The sequence below is a fragment of the Zingiber officinale genome, chromosome 8A, assembly GCF_018446385.1.
Source record: "Zingiber officinale cultivar Zhangliang chromosome 8A, Zo_v1.1, whole genome shotgun sequence".
In the NCBI taxonomy this organism is placed as follows: Eukaryota; Viridiplantae; Streptophyta; class Magnoliopsida; order Zingiberales; family Zingiberaceae; genus Zingiber; species Zingiber officinale.
Window position 1 is genome coordinate 84,147,337 of NC_056000.1, and position 15,671 is coordinate 84,163,007.

At 38.8% G+C, this 15,671-nt stretch overlaps 1 protein-coding gene across 1 annotated transcript; it reads right to left on the bottom strand.

Annotated features, from left to right (window-relative positions):
* Positions 1-10,659: 10,659 nt before the first annotated feature.
* On the bottom strand, positions 10,660-13,742 carry LOC122009763. The gene is made up of 3 exons (XM_042566041.1): positions 13,039-13,742; positions 11,855-12,938; positions 10,660-11,128 (listed from the first exon to the last, which is right to left on the bottom strand). The coding sequence occupies exons 1-3, from the start codon at positions 13,452-13,454 to the stop codon at positions 10,841-10,843; spliced, it is 1,788 nt and encodes a 595-aa protein (XP_042421975.1). The 5' UTR covers positions 13,455-13,742; the 3' UTR covers positions 10,660-10,840.
* Positions 13,743-15,671: the final 1,929 nt, after the last annotated feature.

Sequence of the window (15,671 nt, forward strand, 5' to 3'; positions counted from 1 at the left end):
GCGGAACGCGGTGCGTCCGAGGGATGAGGCACTGTAGAAGAGTACACCGACGGACGAGAAGGAAGCTTGCGGTGGTTCCGAGGGACGAGAAGCCAGAGCGAAAGAATGCTCGGGGAGCAAGAGACGCAGCTAACGAGAAGGTCGGCACGGGGTGCGACCGAGGGACGAAGACTGCGAATGAGTATGCTGGTGGATGAGAAGGAAGCACGTGACGATTCTGAGGGAAGAGAAGCCAGAGCAGAAGCTTGCTCGAGAAGACCGGAAGTTGGGTTTTGGTGAACCCTATTCCGGATGGCAGAGATCACCCAAGCAAACGGAGCCGGAGTGGAAGACCTGGATCGAGGCGAGCAGCACCGGAGCAGAAGGCCTGGACCAGAAAGTCAACCTAGTTGACTTAGTGGTCCGGGCAGTCAGACCGTCCGGGCACCCGGAAGTGGCTTTTTGACCGGATCGCATCAAGCGCGATCCGTTTCGTTGGGGATAAAGTTTTATCCCCCCACCCCCCAGGGCGCCCAGAACCCCTTTGAGACACTCCGACCAAGGCTATAAATATAACCTTGGTCCAGAAGCTTTTCATCAACTCAGAAATTGTGAATTCCAACACTTGTACACTTCCAGTTGTAGTTTACCTTCTATTTTTCTGTGCGTTATTGCTGTAAGAGGCTTCTCCGCCTGAAGGAGTACTAGTGCGATATTTTCCTTGGATTAACATGTACAACCTCCCCGGTTGTAACCAATTCAAATCTTTGTGAGCCTCTTCTTTTACTTTCTGCTTATTTATTTTATGCAAGTATTAGTTTAAGAAAAGTCGAGAAGGGTTTTCGTTTTTGATTTTGTAGGTTATTCAACCCCCCTTCTAGTCGGCCCCAGTGGTCCAACAAGTGATATCAGAGCCAAGGCGCTTCAGGAGGACTAACCGCCGAACGAAGCAACGAAATAATGGTCGGACCAAGCATCTACCCGCCGAAGTTCGAAGGGGAATTCGCTAGCTGGAAAAAGCGAATGCAGGTATTCTTTAAGAATGATTTCGATTTAATGTTAATTATGGAATTTGGTTTTACAGCCCCGGAAGGTAAGGAGAAATACCACTGGATGAAAAAGAGCAGGCCGACTACGTGGCAAATGGCAAAGCTGAGTACCATCTACTAACCGTTCTTCCGCCACAAGAAGTCAACCGGATCGGCAACTACGACTCCACGAAGGAACTTTGGGAGAAGTTCCTCAAGCTGCATGAAGGAACATCCGAAGCCAAGCTCGCAAAACGATATTTACTCCGCAACCATCTCACCAGCCTACGACTTGGGGAAGACGAGACAATTGCACATCTGCACTCAAGAATAAAGGAAATCATCACTGGACTTTCAAATCTCGGAGAGATGGTAAGTAACCGGGATTCGCTAAGGTACGCATTAAATTCCTTTCCCAGAAATTCAAAATGGGCATCACTAGTAGATACCTTTTATATTTCAAAAGACTTAGAAAAAATAACATTAGAAGAATTATTTTCCACATTTGAAGTGCACGAATCAAGATGTGCAGGTACAAAGGAGCCCAAGAATAACGTCGCCTTTAAAGCATCGAGAGACGAACCTAAGTCGGAGTCTTCTCTCGACGACGATGAAATGGTAATGATGGTAAGACGATTCAAGAATCTTTGTAAGTCTAGAAAAACTAACCATCCGCAAGGTAAAAAGAAAAGGACCATCCGCTGCTACCACTGCGATGAAGAAGGGCACATCAAGGACAACTGCCCCAAGCCAAAGAACAAGGACAAGGATAAAAGCAAGAAGGTTGTCCAAAAGTGCAAGGCAATAAAAGCGACATTGGACGACACGTCGTCCGAATCAGAAGTCGAAGCTTTCTCCTGACTTGCACTAATGGAAAGTCATCAAGACGACGACTGCGAGTCAAGCTCTTCCGAAATGAGCATCGAGAGCATCAATGAAGGGGGAGCCACGTCGGAAGACAGCAGTAGTTCAGGGGGAGAAACGGACAATGAGATCGACAAGGTAAGTCAGGTACGATCTCTTCCTCCCGATAAACTCTTTAAGTTTGTTAAATTATTAACTAAAGACTGCTGTAAATTAGAAAAAAAAATTAAGAATTTAAAAATAATATTAGCTAAATCTTGTCCGATAGAAGAATTCAACAAGATTAAATTAGAAAATAAAAAATTAAAAGTAGAAAATGATAATTTGAAAAACTATGCATGCTCATCTAATACCAGTGTTAGAAAATTTAACAATTTAAATTGATATTTTAGATATCATAAGGGGTAAATTAGGAACATTTCAAAAAGATATGTCCCTAAAAAATTTTTAGTCAATCTAAAAGGTTGGAACCTATATTGGGTTCCAAGGTCCTATCTGACTTGAACTTGAACTAATTAGATTTAGAGCTTTCAGCAAGAAAATTAGACATTAAAATTTCTTTATGAGGCTTTGTCTAAGGAAGTGGTTGTTGCTCCAATAACCAAGAAGGTCGAGTGCCTCACCACGACCTGGAAGTCAAAATATTGCAATAAAAATATTTAATTAATTTTCTGATAAAGCATTAAGGTTGAAATTTAATAATGCTTTAAAAACCCTTTAAACATTTTTTTACTTAGAATTTTTTTTGCATAAAACCTTTTACTTAGAAAAATAAAAGTTCTTCTAAAATTAGAAATTCTGCTTAAACTTTTACTTAGAAAAATTTCAAAAAAATTTTGCAAAATTTCCCAAGTCATATTTTTTTAAAAAAAAATCTCTTACTTAAAGCTTTACTTAGAAAATTTTCTTACTTAAAGTTTTACTTAGAAATCTTTTAACTTAGAACATTTTCTTTCATTGAAAATTATTGTAAATTTTTCAGAGTTACAATTTTTTTCCCCTTAGAGTTTTTCTTTGAACCCCAATTTTTATGTGATCAAAGGGGGAGAAGGAAAAGTATAAGTCTAGGGGGAGGTAGACCAAAATTTTCTATCTTTTTTGCACTCTATTGCAAAATTAGTTAGTTTATTTTTATGTCTATTTATCCTAGCTTAACTTAGGTTGCTCATATCAAAAAGGGGGAGATTGTTGGAACCCCAAGGTTGTTTTAGTGTGATCAACAAGTTAAGTTAGGTCCTGTGTGATTTTAACCTTATGTCTAAGTGTGCAGGAACTTAGGAGCACAGGTAGTTGAGCGGAAGACGCAGCTAGCGAGAAGGACGGCACGTGGGCGGTGCATCCGAGGGACAAGGCGCTGTAGAAGAGTACACCGGCGGACAAGAAGGAAGTGTGCGATGGTTCCGAGGAACGAGAAGCTAGAGCGGAAGAATGCTCGGGGAGCAAGAGACATAGCTAGCGAGAAGGTCGGCACGGGGTGTGATCGAGGGACGAAGACTGCGGATGAGTACGCTGTTGGACGAGAAGGAAGCACGTGACGATTCCGAGGGACGAGAAGCCGGAGCAGAAGCCTGCTCGAGAAGATCTGAAGTTAAGTTTGGGTGAGCCCTATTTTGGATGGCAGAGATCACCCAAGCAAGCGGAGCCGAAGCGGAAGATCCGGACCGAGGCGAGCAGCACCGGAGCAGAAGGCCCGGACCAGAAAGTCAACATGGTTGACTTAGTGGTCCGGGCGCCTGGATCCATTCCGGGCGCCCGGAAGTGGCTTTTTGATCGGATCGCGTCAAGCGCGATCCGTTTCATTGGGGATAAAGTTTTATCCCCCCCAGGGCGCCCCGACCAAGGCTATAAATATAGCCTTGGTTCAGAAGCTTTTCATCAACTCAGAAATTGTGTATTCCAACACTTGTGCGCTTCCAGTTGTAGTTTAGTTTCTATTTTTCTGTGCGTTATTGCTGTAAGAGGCTTCTCCACCTGAAGGAGTACTAGTGCGATATTTTCCTTGGATTAACAACCTCCCCGGTTGTAACCAAGTCAAATCTTTGTGAGTCTCTTCTTTTACTTTCTGCTTATTTATTTTATACAATTGTTAGTTTAAAAAAAGTCGAGAAGAGTTTTCGTTTTTGATTTTGCAGGCTATTCAACCCCCCCCCCCCCTTCTAGCCGGCCCCGGCGGTCCAACAACTCATGGTTGGACTGTAGGACTTTTTGGAAAGAGAACTAACTTTTCTTATTCTTTATGGTTCTAAGTGAAAATGACCTTAGTTAAAATTTTACAAGTTGATATTATTTTCAAGTTCAGTATTTTTCAAATTTTGAATCTCTAAAAAATTCTTTTTGGCTCTTTAAACTAAAAGTTTTTGACTCAAAATTAGCTAAGTGATCTTTTTAAAGATAAATTATTTTTCTTAGCTAAATTTTCTCTCCAAATCTTTTAAGTAATTTGTTAAGGAAGAATTTTTCTTTCAAAGTCTGATAATTTCAAAAACTAAGGATTTAACTCTCTTAGTTAAAGTATTCTTAAAACTTATTTTTGCAATTTCTAAAGGAAAAAGATTTTTTTCAAATCTTTTGATTTCACATAGCTAAAAAATCTTATAAGAGAAATTGTTTTTAAAGCTAAGTCGTTAGTCACTCTCCTATTTAACTCCCTTCTATTAAAACTAATAACTTAACAAAGTGTTTTCGTTTCTTCCTTCTTAAAGCTTTTGCATGTTTCTAAAATTAGCTAAGTCACGTTTTAAATTGAAAACTTTTCCTTAGCTAAAGTTTCTACTCCTTTACTTGGTGTTTCTGAAGCTAGTTTTTGAAAATTATGTTTTTGAAAATTTTTAAAATTTTCTCTTTTTCGAAAGTTTAGCTAAATCTTTAAAACTAAGTATCTTAAAAGAAAAAAGTTACCTAAGTTATAAAAGAAAGATTCAAATATTTCGATTTATCAAAGTGTTTTTAATTTTACAAGCTAAATGTAATTATTCTTAGCTAAGGCCAGTCATCACTTCCTCAATTTTTCTTTACCTTCTTTTTGTTGACTTTTGATATATGACAATGGGGGAGAGTATATAAGAAAATTCAAAAAATTATAATAAGAGGAGCTTTTATTAAGGGGGATCTTTATACTTAAGGAGCTCTATACTTATATTTTTACTATCATGCTTATGCTTATATTACCATGCTTATCTTTTAATGGCATTATTTTTCTTAACTTTGAATTTTTGTTGCCATAATCAAAAAGGGGGAGATTGTTGGTGCGGAAAGCATCCGACGATCGAACCTAAGTTTTGATAATGACAAAGGGATTCAAAGTTAAGATTCTTTGTTGTCTAACGTGTGTGAATAAGTTTACAAGAAAGCCCTAACTGTGGTTAGGCAGGTGAAAAATCCTAGGGGGTGGTAACCCTAGCTCCTAGGAGGTGGTAACCCTAGGTGGAGGAAAAATCTAAGGAGTGGCAACCTTAGGTCCTAGGGGCGGTAACCCTAGGTGGAGGAAATCCTAAGGGGGGGTAACCTTAGATCCTAGGGGGAGGTAACCCTAGGTGGCAGAAAAACCCTAGGGGGTGGTAACCCTAGGTCTTAGGGGGTGGTAACCCTAGGCAGAAAGTCCAGTCGGTCTGGAGGACCGGACTAATATCAGGTATGCTCTCCTGAGTGGAGTAGGTGAGGGTGTGTTCCCCGTGGAGGGAACAATAGGCGTCGGTTCGACTTAGGGTTTCTAGTCGAAAATTCGAAGTCAGAACTGGGCAGTCCGGAGACTGTCAAAATATTTCTGTTGCTATATTTATTATGTGCTAACTTTGTTTTGCAGGATATATTGTTGTCTTGTGGACTAACCTATCTTGTGGGGATAAAATAGCACTTTATGCCTCAGATGAACAGTACCCGAGGTGCCCTCATGGAGCTTGGAGGCGCCTCGGGTGCAAAGGCTGGAGTGTGTGCGCTGTGGAGCTAGAGGCGCCCTCATGAAGGCTTGAGGCGCCTCGAACAGTCTTGAAGGCACCCTCAAGGAGCATGGAGGCGCCTTCAAGTGGATGAGCAACGACGAGGTCTGGGCTTATCGGCGCGGCTGACTCAACTGTGATGGAGGCGCCTTCAAGGGGCTTTGAGGCGCCTTCAACAGCCCTTGTATAGAGGTTTCGACCAGCAGCTTGGAACATCGATTCTAAGTGATTCATCCTTCGTGTGCTGCTCAAGAAATGACTCGGCTAAGCTACGACAAGTCTCCGACGACCCGAAGCTGCAAGATTTCCATTTAGAGTTGTTGGTATAGTTTTAAAAAGTACAATTGTAATATTCCAATTGTACTTTTTTTGATATAATAGTTGTTGCCCAAAGTAAACGCTGAAGGAGCGTGGGCCTTGGAGTAGGAGTCGCCCAAGGCTCTGAACCAAGTAAAAATACTGGGTCTTTCTATGTGTTTGCTTTATTTATTTCTGCTGCATTACTCGAACGTTTTCGATTATGCCAAGTGAAAGTCACGAGCGTTATTCACCCCCCCCCCCTAGCGCATCTCGATCCAACAATTGTGACTTCTCATGAATAAGGTATAGATAATCGAATCAAGAGTAGTCATCTATGAAGATAATAAAATATGTGTGTCCATTCCAAGATGCCTTAGGGAATGATCCACAAATATATATATGTATTAGCTCTAAAATATCACTACAATGGCTAGTCTCTTTATTTCTTTTGTTAGTAGTCTTCCCCTTAACATACTCTATGCAGACATCAAAATCTAACATGTCAAGGGAATTGAGAATTTAATATGACATTAAGATTTCTGGGCGTTGTTTGGATATATATCCTAAATGTCTATGCCATAACATGGAAAAATTCTTATCAGTTAATTTGAATTTCGTAACTATACTATGCATAATCACATTGTCAGACATACCAGTTAAGGTGTTTAATTTATATAGCTTATCAACCAAGAAATTATTGTCAACCAATACTGAATTAAAGAAAATATAAAAAAATTATTTTCAAATGAACAATAATAACTTGATTTATTCAAACAAAAAATTAAAATTAAATTTCATCTGAAAAAAGGTACAATAAATATATTTTCTAAATCTATAAAAAAAAATAGTTCCTAAATAAAGACTAAAAATACTTATGGACTCTACTTTAGTCTGTTTTAATTTCCTGTATAAATATATCTTTTACAATCAAGCAGAAGATAGCTCTTGAGATAATCCTGCATAGTAACATTTATATGAGTAATAACACAATATCTATCTACTAAATGTGAATACTATAGCTAAATTGACTTTCGAACTAACAAAATTTAAAAGTTTACCTTTCTTAACACGCTAGTTGGCATATTTGGAACAGCCTTTCTTTATATGACTTTTTTTCTTATAGAAGAAACAAGTGGCTTCCTTATCCTATTTCTTATACTCCTTATGGTCATAACCCCCAGAATCTATAGTTTGTTTACCTTTTTCCTTATTATTGATCCTCTTTTTCTTCTTGCTCGAATCTTGAGAATCAGATGTCAAATAATCACTCTCAGATGTCTTACGCCTTAGTCTCTCCTCTTCTTATACGCATTAAGAAATAAGTTCATTCAATGTCCAGTTTCTTTCGATTATTATATGAAATATTAAAAGTAGTAAACAGTGTAGGTAGAGACATAAAGACAAAATGCACTAACAATACTCTCTGACATTTTGAGTTTTAGTGCTTTTAGATTTGTGATGATATTAGATATTTTCATAGTGTACTCCCTTATGTTTTCTTTGCCATTATACTACATGGACACGAACTTCGAAAGAAGTATAGTAGTCTTTTTCATTTGACACGAATCAAACTATTAATTGGTTCAGGAAACTCATAGCATCCTCTCCTTCAGTTAATGAACCTTTAATTGGTGTCAAACTTGAAAGCCACATGATACTTAGACTCATGTGGTTTGATCACTCCCACTTTTCAAATTCAGCCCTCTGCTTTATAGTGTTAGAACTAGTTAAAGGTGCGGGACAATTGTTTCTCAATGCATAGTCTAAGTTCATGCAGCCCAAGACTACGATTGCTTACTCTTTTCATTCCACAGAGTTTGATCCAATTAATGTGGGGATGTTGTTAATGTTCACAATTACTTATTACACTGAATTAAGAGAGAGAGAAATTATAAGCTCACGATTTAATTAAAGTCAAGAACGTAGATAATTAAGATAATAAATATCATAAAATTATGCAAATAAAAGCATATAAATGGGTTCCTTATGACATATCAAATACAACCTTGCATTTTTTTTATCTTTGGATTAAAAAGGCAATTTGTTAGCGATACTATCAAATATAACTCAAATCTTAGGTAGCCACATAATGTGTCTTCTTTGGCCGACACATTATCCGCATACTTACACTTTATATAAGGTATATAATAGTCCATAGCTCACAACAACCTTAATCAGTCATACAATATATTTTCTTTTGGATCGACATATTTTGTGTATGATCTAAACAAATAACAAATTTTGTTCCATAGTTGTAACCTACCTTTAAACATATATCTAGCCTAAAAATAATTTTCCTTTGGATTAATTAATTTCAACATAAATATACATCTATCGACACAGAATACATTAAACTTGTCAATCGATGTGTCAATCGACTTGAAAACCTTCTGTATCTGACTTTATGACCATCAATTGATTGATGGTGTTTGTCAATTGATTGGTATCACCAATCAATCCAGCTAGTCGATCACAAAACCTTCTGTATTCAACATCACACCTAACAATCAATTGTTGCTTCATGGCAATCTATTGGTGATCATCAATCGATTCGCCAGTCGATCCTTGAGCCTTCTATGCTCGACTTCAAAATTGGTAATCGATTGCTGAAGATCAATAATTGATTGCCTCAGGCAGTCAATCTAGCTAACTAATTCAAATTGATTATGTACACTACCTCAAGGCCATTAGTCAATTGGTGAAAATCACCAATCGATTGAAAGTTGCAGTTGAACTGGTCAATTGATTCAGTGACTTTCTATGTTTGACCCTTTAATTAGAAGTCGATTGGTGCAAGACACCTATCGATTTCTACAAGCAGTTGAACTAGCTAGGCAATGAAAATCGAGCATATGTTCGATCTAATCGTGTCAATCAATTGCTAATTAAGATAATTGATTGGTGTCAACTGATCGAACTGGCTAATCGATTCTCGTCTATTTTGTTCACTAATTTAGGCTTGGCAATCGATTACCTGACCATGGCAATCAATTGCTCAATTGTGATTTGACCTCAAATGGATCAAAAGAGATGGTTTTCCAAGAAAAAGAGAGTGGTTGCTACTGTTCTTCATGTTCTTTATGAAAAATAAGAAAAACTTGGAAAAAAAGTCTATCCTAGGTTTTCTTTTGAGTTTCAGTCAAACAAAGATCATTTGATACCAAGAAATCCTAATCTAGCATAAAACATCAGCATCGACGAGAAACCCTAACTCTATACCTATAGAAATCAATGAAACAATCTCGCTCTAATACCACTTATTAGAATTATAATTTTCTCCTAACCACATGAATTCTATGAAGAAAAGGAACTCGAACAGAGAAAACAATCATAAACATGAGATCTAGTTTCATGAATCACTATAGCACAACAAATAGATACAAAAACTGCAATAAGGACAATGGAACCTGAATGCAACAGAGGAGCTATTGTTATAATGTGTCTTCCTCGAGATCCAGCGGAAGAAGAAGACAAAGACGAAGAGGCCTTCCAGAGGAGCTAGGGTGATGGCATCAAAAACTCTCATCAATGGGGAACGAGAAGTTCTATCAGATCCTTAATCCAACGAAAATCAAACTCATATATAGTGAATCTGCATCCATTATCTTATATCACATGACGGGTTTGGTTCACAAATGACATATATCCACATGTACAAATTATAAGTAAGTCTACCTAAAAGCCATAAAATCCAACACTTTTCTCTTTGTTCCAAGAATGGTTGGACTTATCATCCTCTTGCTTTAGGTAAAAAATAATAATAATTTGATTTGCTTTGGAGGTGTAATAGATGAAGTATTTTAAGGAATAGCCTTTTAGTAAATATCAAGTTTTCATAACCTTGTGCGGGATTTGATAAATTACCCCTAAATCTATTAAGGTCAAATATGCTTTAATTGTTGATCTGACTCAGATAGTTAAGTGGGATCTTAACTAAAGGAATACAAATTGAGTTCTGACAATTCAGACATGACTTAGTTACTCAAGGTGAATATGGCTCGCGCCGAGTGGATGAGTTCGAGCTAAATAATGTGGTACCTCCCTTCAAAATCTTTAATTTTGAAGGCATAAATTAACTTACAAGCCAATTTACACTTAAAAAATTATCACAAAATAAGAATAAACTTGCCTTAGGAACACCCAAATCTTCCACCAACCACTAGCTTTTATACAAACGATTTGGATCCATCCCTTGTTATGATATTTTACATGAAACCATGAGAAGATGCTACCTTAACAATAGAACTAAAATACTCATCTACCGCCCCTACAGAGGTGGTGCAATAGTAAAACACTCGGGATCATTTTCAAATGGGACGAATATCCTAGATTTTACTCTGAATTTACTCAATAAGTGAGCCAAAGGATAAAAAGAAAGACTGTTTACCTCTAAGATTAGTCAGGATAAACCCGGACACTTATCTATCATCATGCCGGTGTTGGACCATCAAGTGGGGAAAGTTGTTGGACACCATACTACTTTATACAGCGAGTGAAAGGCGAGTGGACCAGATGATAATTTGACAAGAGACAACCCTACACAAACAAGAGAATAGAGAGCATGCAAGTTTCAGTAGATCCAATGTAGCTTGCTGTTTCAGACAAAAAAAAAGCATATAGGAATGCAACCATCACAATCTCAACTCACTCATTCACTCACTCACTCTCTTGCAAACAAAGATCACAAACCACATTCACAGTAGGAAAGCTAAAGCACGCTTTTTCAGACACATTTTACGATCGGCCACTTTGCCTGCTTAGGATCGCGATGATCTCTGCAAACTGAGGCCTCTTTGTAGGGTTGCTGTTCCAGCACCTGTGCATGAGTGACTTGAGGAACTGAGGGGTGTCTTTGGGTACCTCTGGCCTCAGGCCACAGGTTGCGATCCCTACCGCTGCTTGGACGGGAGAGAAGGAAGAGTAGGCTGCCTCACCGCTCAGCATCTCCCACAGAGACATGCCGTAGCTGTAGACATTGCTCATCCAAGTTTCTGACACACTCTCAGGGTCCCCGGCAATTATCTGCATCAGTATCAAACACTATCACTCAGTGTGCCAAAAGGATATTGTAAGATCTATAGGACAGATGTTTGCAATTCAACCATAGAGCATGAATTCGTATATGAATCTAGGTGTTTAGCTTCTGAATTGTATGAGCGAGTGAAGAGCTCAACACTCCTTCAGCGATCATTATGCAAGTTGTGTCAAGAAATAAGTTGATGCTAAAGTCCATGATAAACTCTATATAGATCATAAGATTTGATTGACTAATCCAAGAGGGGTAGTTCATATGAAGGGCCTTCTATGTTTGCGCATGAATTCTAAAACGAATTCATATAGAAATCTAGCGCATGAATTCTAAAACGAATTCATATATAAATCTAGGCGCTATGAGCTAAGCACTCCTTCACATGATCATCAAGCAAGTTGTATCGAGAACTAAGTTGATCGTAAAGTCCATTGTAAACTCTATAGAGATCATAAGATTTGATTGACTATAATCCAAAAGGGAAGTTCATGTGAAGGGCGGCTTCATATACGAATCTAGGCATTAAGTTCGTAGAGCCTTCAAGCGAATTGTGTCCGCGAGTGAAGAGAGAGGCCCTCCTTCAAGCAATCATGCTAGTTGTGTTGTCGACAACTAAGTCGATTGTGAAATCCATAGTAAACTTACATGCTAAGTTTATGGAGGTATGATAACTCAATTGAATCTGTAATGGAGAGAATGAGCTAATGAGAGGCACTGACCTCAGGTGCCAGCCACCTGTATCCGGCGGTCTCGTACTCTGTGATTTCGCCGGCATTGTTGCAGGAAGTAACTATGCCCATGTCGCCGAGGCAAGCGTTCCTCTGCCTGTCCAGTAGAATTTTGTGCGTGTTGAGGTCTCTGTAAGCGACTCCATGGTTGTTCATGAACAGGAGCCCCTCTGCAACGTCCAGGGCGATCCTCACCACCTCCCTCGCCGGAAGCTTTCTGCTCTTCTGGATCAGATCGTGCACGGATCCGCCGTCCATCATCCTTGTCGCTACGCAGAGGCCATGCCTCTCCTCGAAGAAGATGCCGTAGAATTGGAGGATGTTCCTCTGGCCGCAGGTCATCAGCTGGAGCAGGTCCTGCCGGACCTCGACGTCGTAGGCGCTCCCCCGGTCGCAGCCCCGAAGCTTCTTGACCCACGCCCGCCGCTCCCTGTAAACGCCCCTGAAGGCGGTGGGCCCAGCGCGGTCAAGGAGGTCCACCTCGTCGGGGTTCAGCACCCACCGAGCGAGATCCTCCCCGCCTGACCGGATGCTCTGCCACTCGTCGATGGAGACGACGACCGACGAGATCGGGAGTGGGCAGGGTAGCTGCTGCGCCCGCCGGAGCCCGTCGCCGTCGGCCGACTGCCCGTCCTCTGCCTCGAACTGGGCGTCCTCCTCGATCGCCCTCGAGCTCTCCTCTTGGCACCCGCAGAGTCCGAAGGAGAGCTTGACGCCGCCGGTCTTGGGCTTCTTCACCGCCGCCTTCACCGAGGCCTCTATCCGGGACTTGAACTGCCGCTCGGTGCCTCTTCGGACGAGCACGGTGACGACGCCGAGCGTCAAGCCTTTCTTCTCGAAGATCTGGATCTTCTTGCAGCAGATCAGCGAGGTGTCAAGAGATCCAGACATCGCCGGCCATGACAGGGGCGAGCTGCAGGCGAATGTGACCTTGAAGACCACTCCCTCACTGCCTCCGCCGTCGTCGTCGTGAATCTCCTGGAGGTTGATCGCTGGGTGGTCGTCCGCCATTACCTGCTCCACCAATCTCACATGCAAAAGCACATCTTTCATGTCGAAGCCTGCTTGCGCGTAGCTGCGCCGCCCCATTGATTCAACCCAAAAAGGAGGAGTCTTTAGTTCTCAGCGAAGCAAAGCCGCTAAAGGAAAGGAAACCAATCGACAGAGGGGAAAACCTGTTGGGCAATGCTTCAAAATGGCGGCGGGCACTGGAGAAGAACTTCTCCGGGGGGTGAGATCCCAGGTTCCGTCCGCCTCGGAAGAGGCGGTCGAAGCGCGAAGGCGAGGGATCGCGGACGGAGTCGAGGTTAATGGAGAGGGAGCTGCGGAGGGCAGCGATAGCGCCGGCGAAGTTACGGCCGAGGCGCTGCCACTTCTTCGGCGCCGGCAAGGCAGCGGAGGGGGACGGCGGGGAGGAGGATGACGACGACGACGAAGAAGAAGAAGAAGACGCCGAAGAGTTGCAGGCCGGCGACGCCTCCTCTGAGCGATGGAAAGCTTCAGACCGATCATGAGTCTGCATAAGCACCTGCTCCACCATGTCCTCGTCGGTGCTCGGCCGGCCGGACCAGCACTCCAGCGCCGCCGCCATCTCCCTCAAGCCTACAAAACTCCAAAAGAACTGCAGGAAGAGGCTAAATAACCGCAGCGGCGGCCATGGCGAGGAGGTGAAGGAGGAGAGTTATGGCTATCGAACAGGTGGCTCAGGATCGTTGTCGCTGCAGTAAATCGGGTAGATGGAAGAGGAAAGGGAGGAGCTTGATGTAGAACTGCTGTGGTTTTCAGCGGTCGGCTCAGTCCCTTTTCCTTCCTTCCTCTTCTCTCGCTGCTGCGGCAGCTTTGCAGGTCTCTGCTCTGCTGCTTCCCAATTTATCGTACTGCTCTTGGAAAATAATTGATGGACCACTGTAACCGTCCTTTCCATTTATGCCAAAAAATTTGAACTTTCCTTTCCCTTCAAGTAAACATGACGGCATCGTACGTGGTACTTGGAATTCACCAGTGCACCTCATTTGTTATTAAAATAAAATAAAATTTTAAAAAAAATTACTTCCTATTTTTTACTTTTAAAAATATTCTTATTTTTAATAATATTATAGTAATTATGAGATTATAGAAATCATAATTCCTACTCAATAAAATGGCTAAGATTTATAATTACTGCACAGTAAGTATTTATATAAGTATGTATTCTAACAGGTCTTAGAATGCATCAAAGTATCTAAGTTGATGGGAAATTGATGTAGAACCTGATCCATCATTCAAGACTAGTAAATGAGACTATTTGAATTAATTTTTTTTTAATACATCTTAGAATTATTTTAAATGTTTTTATAAGAGTTATATATATATATATATATATATATTATATATTTTATATGGGATGATATGTTTTGATAAAAAAAATATAAAAAAAATAAAAAGGACGTTTTATTATGATTTAGATGCTCTTTTATACATGTTGTAATAATTTTTATATCAAAATTACTATAATAGTATTAAAGCATTTTTTACTAAATTAAAATAATTTTAATTCATATTAGAATAATTTGAATTAATATTAACATAATTAGATTATATTAAAATAATTTTGACTAAAATTATATGAAGCAATTTTAATTAAAAATATATGAAGTAAGGACTTCTTCTTCTTGACTAAATATTATTCTAATTTAATATTTATAAAGAATTATTTTTTTAATTGAAAGGCATTTTACAGTGGCTTAAAATGAGGAAAATGAATATAGTTAAATTTTTTTAAAAAAAAAGTAGGAAAAATGAAATGGTGTCTATTTAATATGAATTTATAATTGATAATAATTCGTTAAATACTTTTTTTAAAATTAAAAGTATTCATAGTTTTTAAAATCATGAAACACTTTTTAACTAACTAAAAAGTTATGAGATATTTGTTGAAGTTAATTGTGAGTCGAGAGAGACAGAGGGTAGACATGCAATTAATGCATTATTTGGCATGCTTAGAATGTGAAGGCTATTTAATCATGCCATTTCCTTCCCTTTAACAACTCACTACCACTCATCATCAATGCACTACAAATATAAATATTAAATATTAAATATTGAATATTAAATATTTTCTTGATTGGTGGAAATATAAATTAGTCAACCCATAATTTGGTTCTTCCAAATGGCAAATCGGTGTGAGAACATGGCCTAAGAACTTCTAATATTATATGTATACATATTGTATTGGAATTATATTTGGTAAAAATCAAATTATAAAAAACACTTCTTTTAAAAAAAAAATAAAATCAAAAGGGTATGCATAAAATATTTTATACCGAGAATACTATCACTTTCCAGTGCTATTATAAGAGTTATATGAGTTATACTATTGTAGTAACTAGTTGCTATAATGTATAACAATTATTCTATAGCCGTTAATCCAACATTATTATAGCATTATAACACATACTTAGTAGCTATTTAATAGCTACTGTTATAATTATTTTAAAATAATTTTAATTATTTTAATATTTAGAATTTAAAATTTTAGGAGGTAGGATTTATTTAAGTGACTGTTATAGTTGTAGCTGTTATAATTATTTTAAAATAATTTTAATTAATTTAAAATTATTTTAATAAAATTTAAGTAATTTTGACCAAGTAAATAAAAATTATTTGATGTGTAATAATTTTTATTAAAAATAATTAATTAATTTTTCACATTATAGCTGCCATAATAATATTAGAATAAGAGATATTTTATATTATAAAATATTTGATGAAGTGATTTTTATGATTTACATAATAGGATGTCCTTTTCATTTTTTTTATCAAAAATTTA